The 9,810-nt window shown below is 49.2% G+C and overlaps 1 protein-coding gene across 1 annotated transcript; it reads right to left on the reverse strand.

Moving 5' to 3' along the window:
* Positions 1 to 603: 603 nt before the first annotated feature.
* DTYMK (deoxythymidylate kinase) lies at positions 604 to 9,774 on the reverse strand. Its single transcript, XM_065844455.2, has 5 exons — positions 9,616 to 9,774; positions 7,776 to 7,884; positions 6,877 to 6,967; positions 3,350 to 3,547; positions 604 to 1,137 (listed from the first exon to the last, which is right to left on the reverse strand). Exons 1-5 carry the CDS (start codon positions 9,743 to 9,745, stop codon positions 1,027 to 1,029), a joined length of 639 nt encoding a protein of 212 aa, XP_065700527.1. The 5' UTR covers positions 9,746 to 9,774; the 3' UTR covers positions 604 to 1,026.
* Positions 9,775 to 9,810: the final 36 nt, after the last annotated feature.

Consider the following 9,810-nt stretch of genomic DNA (forward strand, 5'->3'; position numbering starts at 1 on the left):
AGTGAAGGCAGCAGATGATGCATTAACAATTTTGATTTAAACATTTCCGTCCTCTCCCTGGTAGTGGATCAGTTCAATCAGCCTAAGCGTTAGAGCAGGATTTAGTCTCTGTATTGGCCATCAACCCGGTCCGTGCTGCTGGAGGGTTAATAGCCCAGCAGGTAGAGATGTGAATTCTGCTGCTCATCCCTGTATTAGTGCAAATGATTCAATTTAACATCCTAGTTTACTGTAGTTTTACTGCTAGGAACTTGTAGCTGATCTGGTTGGGCAGCGCTGTTTAAATTCCACTTGGTTCTGTGTACGGGAGTTACAAGCGTGACTCAACCAGTCTAAATGTATGTGCTGCTCACCCTTCAAACTGGCCTTGCCATCAGCTACTACAACCATTTCAGCCGCTCACCTGCTCACAGCACCTCAGTTTGTCTCGTTCTCACTGATCAGCTGGGGAGCAGACTCATCGTTCCCTTCATCCCACAGCTCTAGCAAACCGCTTGCCCTGGATTTAGTGCCTGAACCACAGCAGTTTCACCTCCCACGTATCCTTCTAGGAGATAAGTGATCGTACTGAAGAAAAACAAAAGTGGGGGGGGAAATGCCCTGTGCAAAATGTTAAAAATAGTAATTTATTAGCAAGCCCTCTACAAACTGGTTTCAGCACAGGGGATGCGTTTGACTAGAGAGGCAGTTCCCCAAAATGGGGAATTCTGTTGCTGCTGCACCGTGGGCTCCCGCACACCTGCACCGACAGGACTGGGGCTGGAACAACAGCTCCTCCTTGGTGCAGGGAGGGTTTGAATGAGGAATTTGTTACGTGCTTGTAGCATTTTCACTTATAAAATACAGCAAGAACTACATAGGCCAGAGGGGAGGAGCAGATAAAACCATGAGGATATCCGCACTATGGTGGTCCAGAATACGTGGGGTCTACGCTGCAGTTGCTGGCGGGTGATGTCATTATCCAAGCTGGGAAGATCCAAAGGGTGAGTTTTGCCTTCAGTCGAAAAGAATAACTTGTATAAAGTTTTATTTCCAGAGCTCTCCCAAAGGTTTATTCTGAACCTCACGCATGGTTTCCTCCGCGATGGACTTGATTTCTCTGTGCAAGTCTTCGATGCCCTTTGAAGCATCCATGGTCTGTTTGCAAGAGAAAAACACAGAAAGACGTTCCTCAATTAACACCATCAAATGAGAAAAACCACAGAAACGTGTTCCTCAATTAACACCATCAAATGAGAAAACCTTGCCTGGCTGTTTTATCTCCTCCCCCGGTTACTCAGTACTGTGACAATTCATGAGCAGTGAAAGGAGCTAATGACACCTCCTGTGTGCTGTTTCTGCAGTGGAATTGGAAAAATCTGGTTTATTTAAGAATAGACATTAATGCAGTAGATGTGGGGCTGGATGAAAGGACATGGAAGAAGCTGCTGCTGCATGTTGTTTGCTGACAGTCTTTGGGGACTGTTCTCCATCCTGTACTGCAGTCCCCAGAAACATCTGGTATTGATCCTTCAGTGGTTCTTCAGAATGAACTCCACCTATGCTTGTAGGAACCACTAAAAATTCATCGTGTGATGGTCCAATTTCAGATTTGTCAGGGGGTTTTTAAACACTGCCAGAGGTCGGTGAAGGTGGTTGTGCTGTACAACGCTGCTTTTCCTCAGCGTGACAGTTACAGAACAGCAGCATCACTCCTGGGTGGCTGAGTGTGAAGAAGGATTTGATATCACAGAACCATAGAAACATTTGGTAGGCAGAGACCCTCAAGATCATCAAGTCAAATGGTTCCCCCACCCCTGACACTGCCCCATGTCCCCGAGAACCTCATGTCCGTCTGTCCAACCCTCCAGGGATGGTGACTCCAGCACTGCCCTGGGCAGCCTGTTCCAATGCCCCACAGCCCTTTGGGGAAGAAATTGTTCCCCACATCCAACCTCAACCTCCCCTGGCGCAACTTGAGGCCGTTTCCTCTGCTCCTGGCGCTTGTTCCTGGGGAGCAGAGCCTGACCCCCCTGGCTCCAAGCTCCTTTCAGGCAGTTCAGAGATCAGAAGGTCTCCCCTCAGCTCCTGTTCTCCAGCTGAACCCCCCAGGTCCCTCAGCCGCTCCCATCACACTTGTGCTCCAGCCCCTCACCAGCTCCGTTCCCTTCTCTCGACTCGCTCCAGCACCTCAAGGCCTTTCTGTGCTCATTTCAGGGACATCTCTTCATCATCTGTTCTGACATGTATCTGCACTTTGAGGTATTTTAAACAGATGTGTTGCTTTATGTGAAAACTCCTTTCAAGGAATGGATAGAAAACAGAAGAGATAGCAGATGACAGGTAATAAGAGAGATGTGTTTTGCTGCTGGAATCTCTGGAAAAATCAGAATTTACAGACTACAGGAGTTCTACACTTCCTCATATGACCGCACATTTATTTTTGGTAAATTAATTCTTTTTATTTTTCTTGTGTTAGGGTGTGTGTTTCCTATCAATCTATTCTTTCCATTACTTGTGAGGTAGGAAAGGCAATTTCCTACCATAGCTTTTACTGGAATAGAAGTCCTAGTTTGGTGATTGTTGTACATTTAGGCCCTTCATGTTCTCCTTCATGTTACAGATTCCTGTTTTACCCTACGCAGTCTGATCATATGGTAAATCTGTGTGCACCTCCAGCTTATGTTAAGTAGGAATTTATCCATAACCCGTGTCCTCCTATGTCTGCATGACAGCTTCAGGATGAACAGAAGATTCTGCACATTTTTCACGATGGAGGGTGATGGAGATGGTAAAAAGGATGCCCACACTAGAAAACCTCAGCCTGGGTGATTATTAATATACAGAGGATAAATAGAGAATGCTTCATCTTCTGGGATAAAGCAGCGCTCTGCAAACAGCTCCAGGGGATGAGCGAGAAGGAAAAGCGTGGAACAAAACAAAGATGACGTATCTGGAGAGACTTGTGGAAACAGTAAGGCAGCAAACGCTGAGGTAGAGCGGCCCCGGGAGAAGTAAGGGGATAATGGCTAAGGGAGGGCCCAAAAACCTGCATCCTCAGCAGATGCTGCGAGACCCGAAGCAAATGGAGGCAGGGAAGAGTATGGATGCGTCCCGCTGCTGCCCACCCAGGCTTGTCAGTTTAAGAGAATGATTTCCTGGAAGTTCTTTTCAAAAATCTTCTCCCCACCCCAACATGGCCCTGTAGGGTGTCCTGGGACAGCGAAGTGTCCTCTCTGCCACAGGTTCCCGTGCCCTTGGCTGACGCCCAGTGTGTCCCCCTGACCAGGAGCATAGGGCACAATATGGGAGCTGCCACAAGACACCCCCACCCTGCTCCATGACAGGCCTGTTAGCATTCTTCCCTCACCTTCCAGTTCAACGTCTTGTCTTTCATCAGATGGTAGAAGGACTGCAGGACTTTCTCTTGGAAGGAGCTGTTCTCGTAACGTTCATTTCCAAAGTTCCCTCGTTCCGCTGCTTCTTCTGGGCTCAGCTGAAGAAACAGGATCAGATCCGGCTTTGGGAGTCCAACGTCGGGCTGTTTGCACCAGTCCAGGCAGAAGTTCTGTCCCAAAGACAGACGAGCGAGTTTGGGGTGAAAGGAACGCGAAAGAAGGAATTTAGCTGGAGAGTGGGGTGGGGAAGGAACAGACGGAGCAGAGGTACAGCCCAAAACACTAAGCACAGGTGCACAAACTGAAACGGGGATATCCCAGCTTACCATGTGGGAATTCAGTCCTGGTAATTGCAGGGACCAGGTTTTGCTCAGTGCTCTGCACCTCTCAGCTTACTGAAGTCAGAGAGAGCTGGAGATTTTAACATCTATTCTGCAGAGCTCATCGGCGCTAAATACCAAGTCATCTTCTGAGTCTCCATACAGCTGTGATCAGTCCAAGACTGTCACCAGTCCAAAAGAAAGCTGCTCACAAATACAAACATGGCGCAGCTTGCGTGTGGATCTTTCTGGGCCCATGGAGACATCTTTTCAAACACCCACCCTTCCCAGGAACTTCAGCCCGGACACAAGACAGACAAAGCTTTCCAACTTTCCAGGTCCCTTGCAATCCCTAACATTCTGTGATTCTGTGTGATTCTGTGAACTTCCGGATCTTGTTGACAGATTTCAAGACTTCCACCAGGTCACGTGAATCCACAACGTTGTGGGGAGACCACTGAGGCTTCTCTGCTTACTGCTCATCCACACAGGCACTCACAACGCCATGAGGGCAATTTTAAATATGTCCAGAGTGACTGCGGGGTGCTGGGGGTGGGTGCAGGGCATGGGGGGAAGGATCTACTTGATCCTTCCAGGAATCGGGGAAAGACTTGGGCAGGGATAACTGTGAGTCAGCTCCCGGCTGATACAGCAGGCAGGGTTCAGCTTCTGCAACCACAGGATGCTCTTTATGGGTCAACAGCTCCAGAGCAGCATCTTTCTGATGAGGAAAGGCTGAGAGAGCTGGGGCTGTTGAGCTGGAGAAGAGAAGCTGAGAGGGATCTGATCAATGGGATCCATAGCTCAGGGTGGGTGTCAGAGGATGGACCAGACTCTGTTCAGTGGAGCCCAGTGCCAGGGTGAGGGGCAATGGGCACAGACTGAAACACAGGAGGCTCCATCTGAACATGAGCAGAAACTTCTTTGCTGGGAGGTGCCAGAGCCTGGCCCAGGCTGCCCAGAGCGGGTGTGGAGTCTCCTCTGAGACATTCAAACCCGCCTGGACCCACCTGTGTGATCTGCTCTGTGACCCTGCGTGAGCAGGGGTTGCACTGGGGGATCTACAGAGGTCCCTTCAACCCCAGCCAGCCTGGGATTTTGTGAATGGGATTCACCTGACAAAGTGGGACCAGAGTGTCTGTGCCAACAGGTACAAGGCCAGGGAAGAGTGCTCTGAACTGGGTACATCAGGGGAAGGTTTGACCTGCAAAGAACTGAAGGTGGGAGGCCAGGAAGAAACATCTGGGGGATGATACGATAATGGAGGCTGTGCGGGAATAGCAGAAGAACGGCAAGAACTGTAAATACGCCCAGGAGACTGCAACTGGGGGATGGAAAAACATAAATCACAAGTAGAACCTCTGTGTTCAGATAGCGGGCCTGTGATAGGAGTCATAAAGGCACCTTATCACACATGATTGGTAATTTTAGATATCACCGCAGGCACGGGTCAAAGCAGTGTGGTAAACTGTGCCTGCGTGAATCCCCACACACAGGCTGAAACAAGCAGACTTGCTGATCTTCCACTGGGGCTGAATTCTGCAGTGCCTGCGTCTCCGCTTGCATCCCCTCTGCCCGGGAGCTCAGGTGCTGTATCAGAGATCCCCCAGTAGCGAGGTAACTAAAATAAATCTGCTCTTTGCAAACACAGAAGCAATCCAGGTTTCTGGAGCACGATGAAGAAATTCTTGGCATGGCAATCAATAAGCCAGTGTTAGGGCACAGACCGCCTGAGCTTAGGAAATTATTGGCTGTGCTGCTTTTGGTAGAACTTGGTCAGAAACTGCTTGTGTAGAACTCACTTATGCTAAGTAAGTTTGCTCAGCAGAATTTCTTCAAGCTGTGAACCTCTGAACTTTCTTTTTCATCATGTAAAAAAATCCTCAGAGTCTTCAAGCCGGAAGACCAGGGGAGCTGCGGCCTGGAGATCAGTGAAGGGACAGGACGGGCCTGACAGAAGAATGTTCTGGCTGGTACCAAGAACGGATTTTCCTCAGCTGCAGGTGCCAAACAGCATCTGAAGGTCAGGACTTGGATTGACAACCACCTCATGAAAATGCAGAGATCAACGGAGAACGGGGAGACCCCAAACTCTAATTTTGCAATGGAGATTTGGGCTGGGATTATGGGGATAGAATTGTCCAAGTGTTTTTCTGCTGAGTGTCCCTCTCCAGGAGGCACCAGCTCGAGCTGCTCTACGCTGCGCCTTGGGAATAAATTACTTTTTTTAGAGGAATTTGTGGAACCTGAGTCTCTGCTGCGGAAAACCTGTGGAAAAGGAACTTCTCTAAGAGCCAGTGAGGGGAGGTGCCCTCCTGGATTTGTTACTCACAAGCAAGAAAAAACTGGTCCAAGATGTGAAGGTCAAGGGCAGCCTTGGCTGCAGCAAACATGAGACAGTGGCTTAAAATCTGGAGAAGAGTCAACAAGACAAAGAGTATTGCCCGTGTGGACTTCAGGAGAGCAGATTTCTGTTTATTAGTGACCTCAGAGCTGGATGTCCTGGGAAACCCACGTAGAAAACAAAGAGGACCTGGAGAGCTGGGTGTTGTTCCAGGGCAGCTCCTCGGAGCACGGGAGCAAACACGGGACTCTGGACGATGTCAGAGCTGCGGTACACAGAGCTGACTGCTCCCAAGAGCAGACACAAGAGGCACAAGCAGGAATGTGAGAAATTCAGGCTAAATGAAGAAAATAATTTTTACTATGAAGGTGAACAAACACTGAAAGAAGAGCCCAGAAAGGTGGTGGATTTGCAGCCCTGGAGCTGCTCAGACCTTGGCTGGATGCGGTGCCGAGCAGCCAGCCTGCATTAGAGCTACTCTGGAGCAGGAGCTGGGGCTTCGTGACTTCCACAGCTCCCTTCCAACGTATGTGGTTCTGTTATTCTTTGCAAATATATGTGCCAGCAGCCAGAGCAAGCGTGGAGAATCTCAAATCAACTCGCATCATCATTCTCTAGAGTCAAACAGGCTTCCCGACAATCACGAGTCTGTCCAGATTCACAAAACATCACTGAATTAGTTTCTCTGCCCTTTCTGGGGAAGGGCTGGACTCTGGCAAACAAATCATGTCAATACCTGAGCTGGAACTTCCATCTCTCCATTTTATTTCCCCAGAACACTGGCCAGCCCTCCAACTGGAGCCGCCTCCCCAAACACAGCGAGGGGCTCACTCACCTCCTTGGCGCTCGTGAAGGCCACTCCAGAAAAGGCGTATCTGTCTACCACAAGCGTGATCCCTTGATGTAGTTTCTCTTTCATCAACGGTCTGAAACCCATGGGGGAGAAAAAAATACATAAAGTTACACTCCTTTACAGCAATACAAATGAAAGGAGTTCATCTAAAGGACTCACAGGGCAGTGTTAATCTAAGTCATCATTAACAGTGATCATTAGCAGTATCAGGGTTATCTATGCTGCTGATGGTGCATAAATAGCTATTTGTATTCTGTCTTCTAACAGACAAATAACCTTCCCTTCCTCTTCCTACTTCAAGCAGTGCAGCAGATTTGTGATACACCCTGTCAGAGAAGAGTGTCCTTCACTCACAACAATGACACTTGTTCTCACAGCTTTTCCAGTCTCCTCGGCACCGCCACTACGGCAGAGTCAGCAATGCTTCTTTTTAAAAATGAAAACATTTTGCAATAGAGGTTTCCAGGTAAAAGTAATGGCCAGCACCGATTTCCCTGGCTCCACACGCAAAGATGCGGGAGCCAAAAGCCAAGGCAGCCACTTCCAGCATCGTTTGGACACGATTCCCTAACCTGTCCTCGCACAGGCGTCCATGCCGAGCAGGTCTCTTCATTCAGCAAAGAAAGCAAATTCACAGACTGGGCTGGTAGTCTCAGCACCCCAGTTCTTGAACCCAGCAGGGGCTTGGAAATATCCCACCTAACGATTTCAAAACACCAAACACTGTGATTTGATCTAAGGTTAAATCCAAAGCCACTTCCAGCTGTTTCCCTTACTAAACAGGGTCATACTCTCGTACTTCCTGTACCCACTGCAAGCTAAAACCACGGGGAGGATCAGCGCCGCGCGTTTTGTTTTTACAACTGAGCAAAGGTGTTTACACGTGTTCCCAGCGGTTGGCGGAGAAGAGCAGGTGAACGGTGTGATCCTCCAGGTTCTTCTCCTTCAGCAGGTAGGAGCTGATCAGCCGCCCGATCTCCGTGGTTCGTTCTGGAAGACACAGGGGGACAAGGAGCAGACGCTGCTCTGAGCCACTCTCACCAACTGTCTGTCTGTCACAGGTGGGAGGTCAGTCTGCAATGGGGGTTTGTTTGTCTGTCACATGTAGAAGTTAGTCTGTCCAGAGTGGGGAGGGAGCCTGTGGGAAGTGAGTCTGTCTGATGGTGGGAAGGTCTGTCTGTCACAGGTGGGAGGGAGTTGGTCTGTCTGTCACATGTCTGTCTGAGGACGGGGGTCCATCTGTCACAGGTTGGAAGGCTCCAGGGCTGGATGTACTGATAAGAACAGAAGTACTGTAACAAGACCAGGCCTAATGTAACAAGACTAGACCTAATCTACAGAATATTCATAGAGAAACAAGAGCTGCAGAGATTGGACAAGAGGCAAAGCAGAATGTTCCTGGTTTGCAAGCTCGGAAACAGGGATGTTCCACTAGGTGAAGAAAGAGCTATGTGACTTTTGCTGTGCAGTAACACAGAACAACACACACGCTCAAGAAACCAGGTCAAGGAGCCGGCACGTGTCATCCAAGAGGCACCAGAGCCTGAAGAGACCCCATGTGAAGAGATTCACATACCAGAACAGGACTTTCAACAAAGGGCGTGATTATGGAAATAATCTGTCTTTAATGCATGAACGGAAGTGCAATTGGTATCTGTAATAAATACCGAGAAACGTGAATCACGTGTGCACTTGATTAGAGGAAAGATCCTCCCTGGGTCCAACATGCTGGATAAAAGCTCCGGCTTTTTAGCACTTTCAAAGCAGCGTCATGGAGTCTTTTTGCTGGTGAAACAGAGAAATAAACTTAACAGCAGAGTCGATTACACTGTTAAGTGTCATTCTTTATTTTATCAGCGTTTATCAGATGTTAGCTGTAGCTGTTTAGTGTCTTACTTACAATACATCTATTAATTATTAAACTAAGCACTCTGCTTCTAAACAACGTGTCACTTAATCTTCTGTCTCCCTCTTGTCATACAGAAGGATCTAAAACTTGAAAAATATCCCCTCGTTTTGCAGGTGGTCAGAAAGCATTGATCATGTCGATTGGTTAATGATGGGTATGTCTTTTGTAACTTAATCACAGTATACGTTAATTTGGCAGCTTCTCTTCACTGTCTGTATCTAAATCAGCTTGTAAAGCAGCCTCGCAAAACCTGGAGCAAGAAACTTGTGCTGGTGGGAGTGGATAAACTGATGAACGCTGAATGCAACTGCCTTAATCACAGTTTAAAAGCATACATTTGTGTCAATAAATTTTAAACTGTTGTGCAGGTGGACTCTGTGTTCCCAAAGTGAAGGTAATTTTCTTGTGGCTGGTAAACACTAAAGCATAAACAGTTTAACTTAAAAAATAAGCATTACCAGCTTAAACCAGGTTGTTATAAGGCTTGCAACACATTTAATTTGGCCTCAAAGCGCGCCCATCGAGCTTTACTATGCGACTGCCCACAGCAGCCCAGACTGTTTAGGGGCCCAAATCCCCAGAAAATTCAGTGAGGGGGGAAAAAAGAGCAACACGAAAACATAAGTTTTGTAGAGACGAGCGGGTGGGTTGTGAGGGAAAGGGCGCTCACACAGGGCAGGGGCGCAGACAAAGCGGGTTTGCGGGACGGCAGCTTCTCCTCAGCGGTACCACAAGGCCCTCAGACGCGGCCCCGCCCCGGCCGTTCCTCCCTGTCCCCCCCGTCAGCCCCCGCGGGCACCGGCACCCCGTACCCGGGAAGCGGAGGAGGTCGGCGCGGTGCCCCTGTGCCCGCAGTGCCTCCACCAGCCGCCGGCTCTGGGTGCTCTTCCCGGCCCGGTCCACCCCCTCCAGCACGATCAGCGCTCCGCGCCGGCCCGCCATCGCGCGCGCTGCGCCCACCCTGCCCCTTCCGCCGCCGCCCGGCCAATCCCAGCCAGCTCCCAGGG

The sequence above is a fragment of the Patagioenas fasciata genome, chromosome 9 (assembly GCF_037038585.1).
Source record: "Patagioenas fasciata isolate bPatFas1 chromosome 9, bPatFas1.hap1, whole genome shotgun sequence".
In the NCBI taxonomy this organism is placed as follows: domain Eukaryota; kingdom Metazoa; phylum Chordata; class Aves; order Columbiformes; family Columbidae; genus Patagioenas; species Patagioenas fasciata.

What these genes read in the sequence shown, in the direction of transcription:
- DTYMK (XM_065844455.2), bottom strand. Translation starts at nt 9,745, where the DNA reads ATGGCGGGCCGGCGCGGAGCGCTGATCGTGCTGGAGGGGGTGGACCGG. An exon ending in CCTTCACGAGCGCCAAGGAG is followed by an intron (nt 3,548 to 6,876) that starts GTGAGTGAGCCC and finishes TCTTTGGGACAG; the next exon opens with AACTTCTGCCTGGACTGGTG. An exon ending in ACAAGACGTTGAACTGGAAG is followed by an intron (nt 1,138 to 3,349) that starts GTGAGGGAAGAA and finishes TCTTGCAAACAG; the next exon opens with ACCATGGATGCTTCAAAGGG.